The sequence below is a fragment of the Rhyacophila brunnea genome, unplaced genomic scaffold (genome assembly GCF_057557595.1).
Source record: "Rhyacophila brunnea isolate RB1 unplaced genomic scaffold, BYU_Rbru_1.0 scaffold_4, whole genome shotgun sequence".
In the NCBI taxonomy this organism is placed as follows: domain Eukaryota; kingdom Metazoa; phylum Arthropoda; class Insecta; order Trichoptera; family Rhyacophilidae; genus Rhyacophila; species Rhyacophila brunnea.
The window spans coordinates 10,224,140-10,241,162 of NW_028233068.1; the positions used below are offsets into that span (position 1 = coordinate 10,224,140).

The window sequence follows — 17,023 nt, forward strand, 5'->3', positions numbered from 1 at the left end:
ATGTGGATCATACGAATAATCTTGACGGGTCCAACGTAACGATACGTCGAATCTCTGAAGGGCAGCTGCGATTCCAACTTGAATTCGCGAATAGCAATTTAATTCTCAACAAAATCTGACGACGCGCCAAGAATAATACGTAATTATAGCCCAAAAATGGGACCGCTGCACTTCACGTTAACTATGTATGGTAGAAAGCTCCCGAGAAAGCCATCACTTTCGTTTCGCACAGCAAGAAGAAATTTAATTTTATGAAAAAAAGTGTCATTACTGCAGTTGGTATATCTGCAAAGTACTATGATTTTTTTTAAATATAGCAACACCGAATAAAATTTATGAGTAGACGGGGGTAAATAAATTGTTCACAAGGGGTAAATAATAGTATGTAATTATTATCGATCCCTTTTCTGCTGAGTAATATTGGTTAATCAATAATTGCATGAATACAACTCGCTCTTACATACCATTACGCATTACTCTTGTAAGTATTTTTACAAGGTAGGTAATACTCATTATTTTTTTATACTTGCTCCTTTACTTTATACCTACCTAGTCACGTTATTTTACTGTGTCGATTTGTTACATAAACGAGAATTTATTACACTGTACATATTCATTGTTGGTGTATTGGTGTATATTTACAATTTTATTGGTGAGTGCGCATAATGCCTGAAGATGCCGAGAGGTGAAACCTGGGCCCCCAAAAAACGATTCACATGGAATACCTAGGTTGTACAAAACTTAAATCAATTATAATTTAAGCTTCATCAAAGTACCCTCGGTCGATCGTACCTATTGATACCTAATTTTATTAATATATTTTTTGTTCATAATGTAGGTACTATGTTAAGGTACTAAAACCAGGTTTTCATGTGTCGTATTAAGGCGCCGTTATTGCCGGTTTGAGGGATAGAATCCACAGGAAACGGAGAGTCATGAAACATTGGAGTCCCAAAAGGGTTACGAGAAACTCAGCGCAACACCAAGCGAATGCCTCAAGCTTCCACACCTATCCACGTTACTTCCAATGAGCTTCGCACCTAATACCCCAATGAGATTGAGTACAGTACAATCTCTTTACTATACCCACATATTATGCACAACACTTTGTCGTGTCTGCGGCAAACTAAGACAAAATAAAAATATGTTGTGATTTGCAGTATCCACTTCAATTTACCGCAGGTTGCTGCAATCTTCTACAAATCGGCTTGCTGCTGCGTTTGTGACAACTCGCGGTTCGTGTATCGGTATATCTATAATTGTCCGGGTATCGTAATAAAAGATTTAAATAGGCACATTTCTTTATTTACATACATTTTAAAACAAGTTTACTTACTCTAAGTAAATATTAAATCTAGCCTAATTTACTCAACATGGAAAACAAAACACAAAGGAACGTGTATTTATTTCTAGAGTTTGTACTGAACAGAAAACTACATTACTAATATGTAAACTTACGTAAAAAAAACCGATGTACTTACAATACTTATATCTAGGTAGGTACCTATACCAATCTAGGTATTTGGTAAATTTATTTATTTTAATAAAACTCATCACGAGCTGAAAACAAGACATACGGTAGGTTGGGTATATAAAGCACCAGTTATGTCGCTAATAAGCATGACGTCATACACGTCACTACAGGTTATAAAAATAGATTCGTGTATATTTTCATTATATCGTTATTAAATGTATTTATAACAAGAAAATACGCTTGTCAGCACATTTTAAATATTATTTAACATTGACATATGTAAAATAAAACATATTACATGCGATTGTGAATGTTTGAATAACTATTGAAAATTAAATTCAATTTTAATAAAACATAAACAGAGAAATAAAAAAAAAATTCACCACAATAATAATAATATATGATTTATTTTATTGGGAACTCATATTGGCTGCAATATTTTCCACAACATTCGTCTTCGTCGTCCGACTATTAGGTTGGACTAATTGAAAGTATTGGAAGAAGAGATATTAATTCATTCATTAATGTGCAAAAGGATACTTATAATCTCTTTATAATAAAAATCATTGTTTGATAAAAGAATTTGTACAAATATTTGGGATTATTATAGCTGTCTTCATAATGTACTCGTTGCTTTTGTAGTTCAAGATTTATCCGAAATAAAGAAAGCTATAAGTAAGTAGGAACCTACCTACCTACGTTTGTTTATGATTTTAATACATAATTGTCTGCTGTTATAACAAATTAAATACGGCGCTATAAAGCTATTCATAATAAGTTTTACTGTGTTTTACGAACAAAACGTAAAAAACTCTGAACAATAATATTATGGCAGCCGTGACGTCACGACAAAGTAAAATAATATTATTATTGCGTACGTAAATCGACGCCGCGTCTTACCTGTCAGTCGTAGTAATCGTAGTATCAAGCGCTTGTTCCGACAATGTTGCGTAAAAATGATCCCCATTAAAAAAATCCACTGACAAGTGACAGATATCGCAACTTGGCAACAGTGTAGGTCAGTGTAGGTTTAGGTTAGACAAGGTTAGCTGAGAAAGTCATTTGCAGGATATGAATTAGTGAAAGAATGATCTTTTTATTATAAATCTAAACCATATTAATCAGAGAATTTTGAATAGTCTCTATTTTTTATCAAATTCGGGGACGCCGATATTAATGAATTTCAAGTAAGTTGTTATGTCATGAAGTTGTTTGACATTTGGGCATGCCGATGAACTTATTTTAGGTTGTATTTCGAAATATACTCAACATCTGTATCTCTTAACCAAGAAAACATTCACCCTTGTAAAATTAGATATTTCAAAAAACATTCAATAACACTGAAAGGTCGTAATGAATTTCTGCGATAATATAATCATTTTGCGCAGCTTTAAAAATATCCGATGAATTACTTTGTTGTACTAATAACTATATTAGAATAATGAAGTATGTAAATATATTATTATAAATATTATTGTTCGTTAATCATATTATAAAGTTAACTGTTGTACCTAGGTACTACATGATGTATCTTTTTCAAAGTTGAAGTAATTGCTTTTAATTAGCTTCTGAACTCAAAAACAAGCTGAAACCTTACCAGAGGTGGCAACCTATTTGAAAAAAGGCCCAGTTTATCTACTGAAAATAGGAGAAACGTTTTGTGGACCGCTAACATATGAAAAATCATTTATTTATTTTAGGAACAAACGCACAATGCTCAAACACTTGCAGGTGCACTGGTTTCAAAGATTTATTGGAATTTTTAGCATAGGCATTTGGACACCAAAAATTCGCAGACCACCAGAAAAATTCTGCAGACCATCGGTTAAGAACCACTGGTCCACCTTTACACTTGCCAAACTTGGTAAATCTTTTTACCCTTGCTGTTCAGTAAAGATATTAGAAATATTTCGGGGACCACTGATGCAGATCTTTTATTTATATCATCAACAGCTGGGGTCAATGCACTGCTGGATGAAACCCTCCCTTAGCTCTCTCCACTCTTCTAGGTCCCTAGTTCTTTGCTGCCACGTACACCCACCAAACTTTATGAGTTCAGCAGGTTTTAGGGCGTTTAGTGCCCCTTGGGCACCACTGTAAGCAGGTATTTGTCCGGCGGTTGTCCACTCGCCGAACAAAATGTCCAGCCCATTACCATTTCATTTGTTTAGCGACCTCGATCACATCGCGTACTCTTGTCTGCTTCCTTATCAATTGATTTCTTTTGTGATCTTTACACATTATTCCCAACATGAACCTTTCCATGCCAAGTTGTGTTACTCGTAATTTTTGGATTTCTCTTAAATTGACAGTCCATGTTTCACATGCATACGTGAGCGTTAATAGCACACTTGGTTGTACACTTTACGCTTAAGACACAATGGGAGGTCACTTTTGAAGATACTATTCAGGCGCCCAAGGATATGCGTGTAATTTTCAGCATATTATGCATTTTATCGTGAGTTATAACTATTTGCAGACCGTCGGTTGGGAAACACTGGTCTAGACTCTAGGTACTTATTTTTGGGTAACAGTAGGTTTTGGTTTGTTTTTAACTCTCAAAATACAACCATTACTAAGATAATATTATGCACCCAACCAATGTATAAATGATTATGTACATGAACGCTTTGAATTTATAATTTGTTATGTTCATTATATGTAAAATAAATAAATTTGATTTGATTAATTTTGTTACAAGTTAGGAAAATGTCCGACAACCATTCCTTTGTGTAGCGCGAGCACACGTGACGGAAGAGTAGCTTTTTGTTTTATTTTCTGATTTTGTTATCGTCAATGTGTGTCAACTTTATATGGAATTCTCGTTATCGCTGTATTCTATCTCATCTTCAGTTCCACTAAGGTTCTCCGCATATTCACAAAACTGCTCATTAGTAATGATAGGTACATGGTGTACATGACTTATTTGTATATATACTTGAAAGATAAAATAGTAAATATCTACTAATATTATGTCAATAAGTAAAATACTGAAGGTGAAGTATGGCTGACCAAAAATGCACTTTGTTCGATTACAGTGAAACCCCGATTCTACGGTTTTCAAGGGACCCTAAAAAAAACGATAAATGCAGGATATATATTTTTTTTTTTTAAATACTCATTTTTCTCCTGGATTTTTTTCAACATCTTGATTATTTTCAACAGCTAGAGTTCTAGTTTTCTTCATGGGGGACTTTTAGTTGCGACTTATAAAAATTCGTGATACGAGATGTGAGGCATGCCTGAGCGCCGACCGACCTGTGCAAACAAAGCGACACGACTGAAAGGTCTGTATGTATCATAAACAATTCTACGAAAGCGAAATGAAAAATATTCAACAAAAACGGTCAATCGGAATAATATTTGTGGCGGAACAATAATATTTAGACGATGAATCAAGGAAAACGATAAAGCAGGGAACGGTTAATGCGGGATTATTTAAAAAAATTATGGGTGTTTGGCGGGACAAAAATGAACGTTCCGTGCGGGAAAACGATTTATGCGAGAACGGTAGATCGGGGTTCCACTTTATCCATTATTTATCTCCGTCCAATAGTCACTCTTCACTGAATTACCCGTTTTGTAGAAAATAAATTTAGACTGGCAACCAAAGTACCGGTGTCAGTCCATATACTAGATTATAGAAGTAGGATAATTGTAACACCACTCTGAAGTAGGGATGAGGCATACCAAATCAATTCATTCATTATTATTTTCATAGATTGCTATGGGAGACCGCAGCGAAGGAGTTCTTCAGTCGTTCCCGTGGCGGGAGTGGCTCTCTGCGATGGAGCAATACGATGCGGCACCGCCTGAGGCAGCCTGACTATGGAAGGCGGCTGCGGCAGAGAATCCGCTTTGCGTTTGAGCGCTACGGAAGGAAAGGTCTCGCCCTTTCAGCCACCGGCGTGTATAATGCAACCCGCGACAGCAACACCGCTAATGTGTTCGACTGGAATGACTGTAACATCAATGATGAGACACTGGAGGTTTGGCAATTTTGATTCCTTTTATACCTACTTCTACTGAATTTATTTTGATATTTAACAAATATATTTCTATAGGTAAATCTGTATGTACAGTTATTATAATGTATTATATCAGTGGCGATGGGTGACTTTTGGAACGAGGTAGGCTGTGGAGATCACAGAAAAAGAACACACTTGTCAGATATACACATTAAAAATCGTTAGGTTAATCAAAATTATTTTTTATTTTTAAAAACAATCTATATTTATTTATATGTTATTGAAATAATATATTATACGCAAAGATTTTAGGCTTTCGCATTAGCACCTATCGTTTTGTATAGACTGCTCCAGACATCCTGAGGTCACGTGACATAAAGTTCATATAAAAAAACATCACTATTCACGGCAAATAATTAGACAAATACTTGAAGACAGATGTCGCGCGGTTGCATATATTTTAAAACCTTTCTTTTTCCTAATTTCTTACATATACGATAGATGTCGTTGGCAAATTAAATTATTTTTATAAAATAAAATGATTATATAGATAGGTAGGTACGTCAATATGCAATTAAAAATTATATTTCTTAAGAAGGTAGGCTTTAAATAATCGCCTAGTATGGAGCCACTGATATATCTGCAATTTAAATCTGTCTGATTACCTATATAATTAAAATTAATCAAAATCATAATATGAGGCGTCTAATTACATAAAGCGACAACTCCAAAATTCAATATTTTCGGGAAACAACGTTTTTATGTTTCAAGCTTCAATTATTTGTTTTAACGTGAGATTATTTTTTCCGTTGTATTCTATGTCGAAATTAGAACCAAATGGCAATTTGTTTCAGCCGATAAACTCTTAAATGTAATTAATGTAATGTCTTAAAATTGGACCTAGCGCTAATTGTACCTCACTTTTTAATTTATTCCGCATAAGGCACATATTTCCATGACACTGTTATGAGTTTACCAGATGCTACAGCATGGGAGACGCTCTTTTGCATATTGAACGATCCCTTATTGGTTGACTTAAACACGCGCGAAATCAACCAAACTTTAAATAATATGAAACACGGACTTGGCGTTTTTTGTAATAAATCGAGACTTAAAATATTTTTTTTCGTAGGGTTATGTCGCGTTTTGGATTTTATACATCAATACATATTGTGTAAAATTATACAAAGAATACGTGCGTATTTTTTTTCTCAATTTTGACCAAATGTGGACTTATCGTTTTTTGGAATTAGACGCCTTATATATTATATTCATTAATCCACATAGATAAAATGACCATCAGTTAATGCACAATGATAACTACCTAATTAATCATACTTATTGTAGATATCAAAAAAATGCTTTACATGATTGGTTCAATTTGTTTTGAAATGTTAAATTTATATTAAGAGGAAATTTGAACACAAAATATTGCAGGGTTTTGAGACATGATTTTTCATTATTATTAATTATTAACATCTTATGAACAAACATGATTCTTTCAAAAGATAGATATATTTTTGTGGAAGGATATATAGGAAAATAGAGGAAAAAATATATAAAAAGGTTTGCATTGAAATATTGAAGAAAGCCAGAATTGCCTGTTTTTTTATTCCTACTATATTGTAATAATATTTAACTATTGATTATCAATTCTCAAGATTTCCCATTTTCGTCAGTGATGCTTGACAAAGCACAGACATTGAACATTATTTTGCACCAAAATAACTAAAACAGTACTTATATACTCTATGTTAGCACTCAAAAGAAAAAATAAGTAAAAACTGTTCGAAACCCACAATAAGTTTCAATGTAGTGGACGAAAAATTTCAAAAAGATTTAAAAAATTCTATAATAATATTGTGTATTCCTAAAGCCATACGTTTGCATCAATGGAATTTTTCGCAACTAGTATACTACCCATTAAGAATTCTAAAGAATAGTGACATAGGAACTGAGTGGATGATATTTGTCACCAATTGAAAATGATATAAGACATATCCAGATTTATTGTAAATGAAAATAAAAAAACAGCATTAAGTAATAATTATTGTATTATTATTCCTTTTAATAATATCCATCCACCAGGAATTAACTGTCAACACCATTAAAAGGAACTATTCCTGAAAACTGAAAAGAGGAATTGTAAAACACCCAAAAGATTGAAATTCAATATATTGTCTACCGATTAATGTCATAAATTATTCTCTCAGACAAGTAAAAGGTAAAGTGGTGTGTAAAAAACTGCAAAATTGTGGTGTTCAAAATCATAATATGTAATCATATTTTTGTTTCAGGAGTTGGCTGACGAGATGTCGGAACTGGAATCACTTAAGATGGCCACTCTAGTGTGCAGCATCTGTAGGAAGAGGCTCTTGGTGGACAAGCCACTCAGAGATGAACATTACTGCTGGTATATCTCTCATACTCTGACTTACAAATTTCTCTCTCTCTTTCTCTTGTTATGTTTGCTCTCTTATCAGTTTGATTTTCTGTTTGTTTAGCTGCACAGAGAATAAAGCCGTGTGTGATCCGTCGACGGGTTGGCAGCCATTTTTGGAGAACAAGGATATCGTCATCTGGAGGAGAGAACAAACCAAAGGACAGGGGCTATACGCCTACAAAGGTCTCATTGATACATACAAGTAGAACCTTGTTTATCTAAACTTAGATTATCCGGATTTTTTTCCGATCAGTTTCGTATACTTACAAGAAAAATGTATAATTAGTAAAAGAGGAATTGAATTTTTCAAAAAAACACATTCCTTTCACGTTATACGGTTTTGAACGTACGGCAAAAAATCAAAAGGCATCATTTTTTTAGTGGCGTGTAGAAGAGCATGGCCCTTTTCACATTACACGGCTACGGTTAAAAACAGAAACGGCGCCATATAGCAGTCGTCCATTGCCACTGTATTCACGGCGCCCGGATGGCCACCGATGACTCAGTGATGTACGTGATCTAATGCACGGTTTCACTAGATGGTTTTATAACGATTATATAACCTCAATGCAATAATTTGTTTACGATTCATTATAACCAAACAGCATAACACTCAACCACAAACTGAGCTTGTGACGGAAAAAACCGTATAGTGTAAAATAAGGGATTTTATTAAATTTCTAGAAGTAAAATAGACGTTTTATAAGTTTTTGATTATCTGGATTTATTGTTGTCCGGATTATCATCATCCCCAATTAGTCCGGATAGTTGAGGTTCTACTGTACTTCACAATCTTTTAATACTACTTACCAATGGTGAACATTGTATGTTGGATAGATGTACCAATTATAACAAGAGCAATACACACTTTTAGACATTAATCAATGTTTTATGTGCTTGGTTAACTTGAAAATGTTTATAAATTTTTGAGTTAAACCAAGTGAAACGAATACCTAACACCCAATCATTTTTAAATGTCTGTCAATGACCTATGACATATAACTATTTTATAGTCATTTCATCTGCCAAATCAGTAATTTTGTTTTTATTTATGCAGTTTATGGGCGCTACAGCGAAGTGACAGCCCGAGATTTCCTGGCGATGCACACGGACACGGCGTACTGGCGCACATGGGACAGCAGCGCTCTCTCCGTTCAGTTGCTTGAAGAAGAAGAGTCTCCAGATGGAGGGCAATCTGTCATACACTGGGAGTCGCTTTGGCCGGTTGGTGAATTCTTCCATGTGTCTTGATAGAATAAATGCTTTGACTTTCTATTTGTTGCAGTCTGTATGTACATAATATAGCATATCAAATTCTGTCTGCAATACAGGATTGCTTATCTGTGATAAGAAAGACATACATAATTTGTTTTTTATACTATGTACTTATTTACTTTTGTTTGTTGCTATACTCTAACACCAACCTCGAATGTGCGAACGCAAACATGCGATTTCTTTTAGTGCACATGAATTATACAGGGAAGATTTGATTATTGTTACGGTTTCTATTCCCGATTTCACGTTCATAAAGTCTATTGCATTGCTTTCCAAACCACCAGTTTCAAAATACAAAAGACTGTTCATAAGAAAATATTCTTTTATTAGTATTTGTGACCCATTTTTGATGTCACTCGAAATTATTTATGACTGCTCGAATTGAATAAGTATCCCATTTATTTTGTATGGGAAAGTTCTAAACACACCACTGTGACGTATGCGGTTAATAAAAAGCAGTGTAAGTGCAAGCACTGCACACTGCAAATACAATAGACCCTTGGTAATTGGAGAGACAAGGATGAGTTATTATGGTAAAAAGAGAAAACACATTGAGGTTTCAGGCATAAGCTACCCTTCATACATACTGAAACATGTTAATAGATAAAATGTGTAGCTCGTTTAAAACTGAATAAATACACAAATTGTTCAGTGACGGCAAACTGTTATTTTTATCTTGTGAATGAATTATATGTTTTATACAATAGTATTTATAATCTTGTTCATAATTAATATTTTTTAATTTTAGAGATTCTTCGCCAATCGAGATTATGTGTACGTGCGGAGATATGCGTACCTTGACAAAGACCGCGGTTCAAATCCGACACATTTTGACATCCACCGTAAGAAATTAAGAAACATCGACCCAAAAGCCAACGCAGACCTTATCGTGATGGTTTGCAAGGCATGCCAGCATCCAGGTGCACCGGAATCCTCGAAGGCTTTCAGGGTGAAGGAGTACTGGAGTAATCTTGTCATCAAACCTTTCACCGATCCTGATAAGGTAATTATTATTTTCAATTCAGTTAAAGTTTTCTGTAATAATAATCAATAAAGAAATGTGGTCCATATGCTTCACCTGGCTAGGATATGTGAACCTAACTTTTATTAGAATAAAATGTATAATATACTTCTCACTAGGTGAGTAGGTTTTAAAGAACCGGAATCAAACTCCATACGATTTTTTCACTGGAACTGAAGCCTTGAAAATCTCAGAGGTTCAACTACATACAGTAAAACTTCGTTAGTAAAAACACGGATAATTCGAAATTTTCGCAAGAAAAAAGTTCCTCGAACATTATTTTCATATAAAACCATAGCTTTAATTCAAAATGATTTCAGTCCTGGGATACAAAAATATTCAATAAATCGTAATAAAGTAGACTATTTCATGAGCCAGTCATTAAAATTTATGACAGATTTTTCTTAAAACATAAATTACTTATTTTAAGAAGATAATAAAAATAATCCTGACATTTTATGGCCCATTAACACACACAGAATCGGAAATAATCTATGATCATAAACGAAATTAATGAAAATCAAAAAAAAAATTTTTTTTCAAAATTTTTATATTTTTCTCCCATACATTTCATAATTCGTAATTCGAATTTTTTTTTCGATTGGTCCCATGGAATTCGTATTAACGAGGTTTTACTGTAGCTCTCAAAATAACATGTGAACTTGCCAGATGCGGGATTTGAACCAGCGACCCACATCTTTATTAGCGGATACTTGTCCATCATAACCAAAATTCTATTCAGTTCTATGTGTAATATGTACATAATTATCACGATCAATGCACTGAACTTGTTAAAATAACCACTGCCTTATATTTGCAGCCCGGCATTGAATTCAGTTTGACGTACTTTGACGATCCCGGAGTGAGTATTCCTTCAACGCTGCAGACTTGGGTGGCTGGCCACGCCTGTCCCGACTTCATGGCCAAGATGAGGGCAGCCGCTTCTGTTTACCAGAAATATCACCAAGACCTTGAAAAGGTAGCTTCTGATCTCATAGTCATTGGCACTTATTATACTTTATTTATTACTTAAATGTCTCAAAGACAAAAGTGATGGGGAACTGTTTTTCGGACCCTGCGATTATCTGTATTTATGGCACCCAACTCGAGCAAGTCAGTAGCTACGTCTATCTCGGACAGCAGGTGTCCATAGACGGAAGCATGCACGATGAAATTGTTCAAAGAACAAATCTGGGATGGAGTGCTTTCGGACGTCTGAATAGTATCTTCAAGAGTGACCTACCATTATGTCTTAAGCGTAGGGTGTTCAACCAATGTATGCTACCCGTGCTCACGTATAGCTGCGAGACGTGGACCCTCAACACGAGAGATGTCCAAAGGCTAAGAGTCACACAGCGAGGCATGGAGAGGTGTATGTTGGGCATCATGCGAAAGGACCGTAAGAGAAACGAATGGGTTAGGAAGCAGACAGGAGTACGCGATGTAATGGACGTTGCCAAACAGCTGAAATGGAGATGGGCGGGGCACATTGCTCGCCGAAAGGACGGCCGCTGGACAAATGCCGTCATCCAGTGGTACCCAAGGGGCATGAAACGGCCACAGGGCCGCCCTAAAAGCCGCTGGATTGACGAACTGGTAAAGTTCGGCGGAAATACATGGCAGCGAACGACACAGGACCGAGAGAGTTGGAGAAAGCTTGGGGAGGCTTTCATCCAGCAGTGGATTGACCCCGGCTGATGATGATGATTACTTAATTGAAAATATTTTTTTAATTGCAGAAAACCGCAGAAGTTCCTGTGGAAGAATCAACGGTCCAATCATTGCCAGCGGCTGACACGAGGGTGATTGTTAACAAGGTACATTGCATTGTACATAATATACGATTTTTATTAAGGATCAGAAAAATTCAAGAAAAAAAAATTGGAACCGTGTCACTTTTTAGATAAGTGCTTTCCATTTGCGTGCGGTGACTTGCTTGTAGGGCTGATTTTCAAAAATACATATATATACATACTTACTGTCCAACAAGAAGATTTAGGCATAAGTCGGAAGGCGCTGTCGTCGACTAAATAGGAGGAGCTTGTTAGTTTATAATGGAAGTGCGGTTAAAAATGGGAGAAGCTTGTTAGTTCACAGTTTTAACATGTAGCCAAGAAGATCTTGTTCGACAGTACCTATTATTTTCTACTATTATCTGCGTAGGGTTATGTTACTATGTAAGTGAATCTCGAAAGATTGATGAAATAATTTATATATGTATGTGGTTTTCGGTCTAGTATAGCTTTGAAATATTTAGAAAATACTTAACTACGCAATATTAGTAATATAGAATCCTTTGAAGTAAAGTTAACTAAAAACTTATATTTGCATATTATTGCATATTAAAATGCTACCCTGCTAAGTAAAGACAGTGTTTTGTGGTTGTTTTGTTGTTGTAGGACCAATTTTGGGCCGCGAGTTCTGCATTACTTTTCTACAGCATTTAAAGACTGCACGCCACTGGTGATTTTATTTCTTACAATGTGATCATTTTTGAATTCGTAAAATGTATATGTGAGTGTGTTTTTTATCTTAGACGGTGGAAGCAGTGATAGACAATTTGCAAACAGCCAGTGAACATTTCTCTGTTGATGGTGAAAACGGAAATACGCGTTTTGACTGGCCGACTCCAATACCGAGAAAGGTAAATGTTATTATTAATATGTATACCCATTATTGCAGTGGTTTCGATGCCTTAAAAATATTAATTGGTGGGATGGGTAAGCATAGTTACCCGTAGGCAAAATGCCACCCTTAAGCATTCCATTTTTAGTCTGATATTGTTTATATATGCATTACCTACCTACCTAAACCTGCCCCTGGGGTTAGTTAGCGCACAGTTTTAATACCACTGCATTATTGCATAAATTAACATATTTTCAGACATATATGTATGTAAATAATTCCTGTCAAATAGTTTATTTTCTTACCCCATCTGGCATATGAGAATGAGAGTTGGTAACATCGCAAGCAGCACGTCAAAAAAATTGAGTTATGGATAAAGAATTTGAACTATAATTATTCAAATGAACATTATATATTATTACACTTACCGACGATTCTTGCCTTTCGACATTTTGTTGTAATGACTTGTTATTTGCGATATTTTGCATAAATTATGGTTCATTTAAAAAAAAATGTTTTAAGTTTTTAATGTTCATTACTGCCTAAATATATCTTTATGAAAAAAAAATTGCAATTGCAATGCGAAATGTTTTACAGTTCTTTTAATCACTTTTTTAGCTCCACTTTCGTCTATAGAACAAGATTTTCTTCAACGTCTATTGTTCAAACCCTTTGCAAATAACTAAGCTTGATAGTAAATAGTTTTTTTATTATTACAGGTTATTGTCCCGATTGTCAGTCCGATACCACGGAAAAATATAACAACTTCATACAAAGCAGAATCAGCAAACGATAACAGCACACAAGATTTTCTTAACCTCATCAATGAGAAGCAACCGGAAATCAAAATTGACAACAATCTTCAAACACAGCCGAGTCAAGCTGCACAGGCGGCAGTTGATAATCTGAAACGTGAAGAAGAAGTATCCCCGTTAACGGTTGAAGAAGACATCACACACGAAGAAGAAAAAAGTCCCAGTGATATAAGCAACAGTCAACAGAACATCGATGAAGATTCTTCAGTTATGAAACCTGATCGCGACGACCTCGCAAAGGAATATATTAGGGAGGATAAGAAGAAGGCGGAGGGTAAAGAATCTAAAACAGGCAATGATAAAGAGAACCCTGAAAGGATGAATCAGAACCAGGCAAGCGGGCACAGCTACTGGAGATTCTGGCCGTTGTATTACTTCGCGTGACGTGATTCGGAACTATCTTAGTAATCTACTATTATAATGTAAGCACACCTCGAATAAGTATTATGTAGTCAATAATAATCTGTTTACCAGGAGTTTTATCCTTAGTCACTTATTATGGATTCACAAAAATGCATAACTTGATAATGAAAAAGTTTGACAAGCACCCTGTTTCATGTTGCACCAAGCAAATGTTGATATTATTTTCATCATATACAGTCGAACTCGGTTATTACGATCACGGATATAGCGAGATCTCGGATGTAACGAGGAAACATTTGTTGACATTTTAGTTTATGATTTTCTCCATACATTTATTCACTTTTATAGCGAGTTACTTATCGGGTATACTGAGCTAAAATATCGTCAAAAATTTTCTTAAAACTGTTAATGTGTCGATCGTTTAAAAACATTTTGACCCTAAGCAATAAAATCTGAGCGAACAGGATGCCGCCGGAATCAGACTACGTTTATGACACTAGTTAAGTGTCTAAGTACCTACCTAATTGGTGTTTATATTGAAAAAGCATACACGCATATGGTTGAAATTGCATGTAAAAAATCCAAGGTTTGTGAAGTCACTAGGTACCTACCAGCGTTCATTACAATAAACAACTTCTTTTGTAGTTTAGAATGCCATGCTTGTTTCGGGGAAAAGTTCTAATTGTGTATTTTGGTTTGAATTGCGACTTTTTGTGTTATGTGACCGCTCATTTAAAAATACATATTCTCTGATATAATGAGTAACGCTAATAACCAATTTCGACTGTATTACATATCTGTGGTTTTTGGTCAATTTATGAGAAGTGCGAAACAGATGTTTGTCATTAGAAGAATTTGCTGCTACGATTTTTACCAAAATTATAGAAAGAGTTGCTGCCGTTCATAAATTATTCTGGTTGTCGAAGACGAAAATATTGTACATTGTATTATTTAGCAGTCAGCCATGTACATATATGGCATTTTTGCATTCGAATATTTAGTCCGGGTTCTGGGTTTCGAGACCGCTTCGTCATAACTTGCCGAGCGATCCAGATCAGGGCATTGTATTCTGAGATTTTTATATTTGACAATGTAACAAATCCGACATCCCTGAGTGGCACTTTGGAAATTTTCTTTTAAATAAACTGGCTCTTGATCTAAAAATGGTGCGCACGAGTGGTTTAAACCGTTCCCTGAAAACCAAGTTAAAGAAATTGCAATGGTAAATTTTATAAAACTAACCGTCAAATGGTTAAGTAAGTCAGCTCACAAAAATTATTTAAACTATTCACCTATCCCAAAATTAACATTTTTGCACTTATCTATAAATTAGCCAGACCACATTTATTGTCATGTGGTATTCTAGTAGATTTCAACATGTCATGAGTGACTGAATATAAGATAAGGTTACGTCCCAAATTTACCTTATATTAAAATTCTGAGCAACAATATATTATACAAAGTCAAGTCAGGTTGATAGAATAAGTTTAAAATGGAGAATTTGAAGCTTTTAGAAATATTGTAGCATTCTATTATTGTGTTATTATATAAACATTAATCTTTGAAAGTATATTATTATAGACATGCACACATATATTTTTTTTGTTAGTAGTCAAAAGAGGTTATTATTAGCCATACAAACTAGTCCACAGGATATGTCACTTTTAATCATAATCTATTAACGCACCTTCAGAATTTGCATTCAAGCCGATGTTGTTCAATGTGACTTTGGCCCGGTTAGATTAACAACCGCTGGACAATTGCTGAGTCGTCACGTGGATCGTGAATGTAGTGTATTTCATCAAATTGTCATAACTTAACACACATTTTAAGAAAGCATACTGGATTTTTGAATACGGAATATAAGGTATTCCATAGATAAAAATCAAAAAAAAAAGTAATCACAATTTATTACCATGATCGCTCTTGAGTGGATAATATTGAGTCTCCATGAGGTGGATGTTATATTAATAGACTTTTTACGAGGCAGATTGTTAGCCATTCGTCCAACCAATAAATTTGGATCCTTGCTTTAGCTAGATCAAACACATAAGATGGGGTTCAAACATGCGCCCATGGCTCCATAGAGGATCTCTATCAACGATCTCTATCCACCGTGAGAAATTAATATAATCATTTATTATTGAATTAAATTTTCATAAATATCTTCTGGATTTCATTTCTCCGGCTCAATATTATTTTGTTTATATTGAAACGGTTACACTTTGCTATCTAGCTCAATGCGGACCACAATCTACAGTCGTATTAACCTCAGAATGTGGCTGTAACTTTAATTCCTATTGCAGGGTACTGCTGTTCAGTAAACACCCATTTGCATTCAAATTTCATTTTGTGGCTCATTATAGACTACACAATGTCGTCCGTGTGAGACAGGTCTATTATCTGACCCCCTAATCCATCGCCATACAAATCAGTCAATATAAAGTCATAGATTTTTTTCCGCATGAATCACATTAAGTCCCTTGAGTGGGGTAATTTCACTCGCCGAGTCCAACGTTGCAAACTTGTTTTTCTTGCCAGATCTAGCATTTTTGAATATGCATCTAGTTTGCAAAATTCGCATATGGTGTATGGCATTAAATCTTGCGTTTTTCAACACATCAATATAAACTCCTAATAAAGCCAGAATATCTTACCAATATTCTTGGAAATCAACATACTGACTTGTTGTATTTTGTATCTTATGAATAAAATCAATGTTACCAACATACAACCTGCATTAATTTTATGACTTATTTTGTTAGTTGTAAAATATGCAATTCTTCTTCGATCTTTTATGAATTATGACAATTTTTTTTATTTGAAATGCTAGTTTTTAGAAACTTTTTGAACTTTTAGAAAATCTAGCATTTTTCTGTCATATAGCTTATTTTCTTACCATATCTGACATATTTTTAAGAATGGCGGTTGGCAACACTGGCCGAGTCGCAGAAATTCGTCCATTAACCATTATCCTAAGTCTGACCATTAATATGCAATCACTCGAATCAAAATAAATGTGTAATGATTCAAAGTTTT

At 34.7% G+C, this 17,023-nt stretch overlaps 1 protein-coding gene across 1 annotated transcript; it reads left to right on the top strand.

Moving 5' to 3' along the window:
- Positions 1 to 2,495: 2,495 nt before the first annotated feature.
- On the top strand, positions 2,496 to 15,864 carry LOC147066851 (uncharacterized). The gene is made up of 10 exons (XM_085953723.1): positions 2,496 to 2,661; positions 5,196 to 5,463; positions 7,740 to 7,855; positions 7,947 to 8,068; positions 8,943 to 9,109; positions 9,909 to 10,163; positions 11,002 to 11,160; positions 11,921 to 11,998; positions 12,718 to 12,825; positions 13,526 to 15,864. Exons 1-10 carry the CDS (start codon positions 2,651 to 2,653, stop codon positions 14,003 to 14,005), a joined length of 1,764 nt encoding a protein of 587 aa, XP_085809849.1. The 5' UTR covers positions 2,496 to 2,650; the 3' UTR covers positions 14,006 to 15,864.
- Positions 15,865 to 17,023: the final 1,159 nt, after the last annotated feature.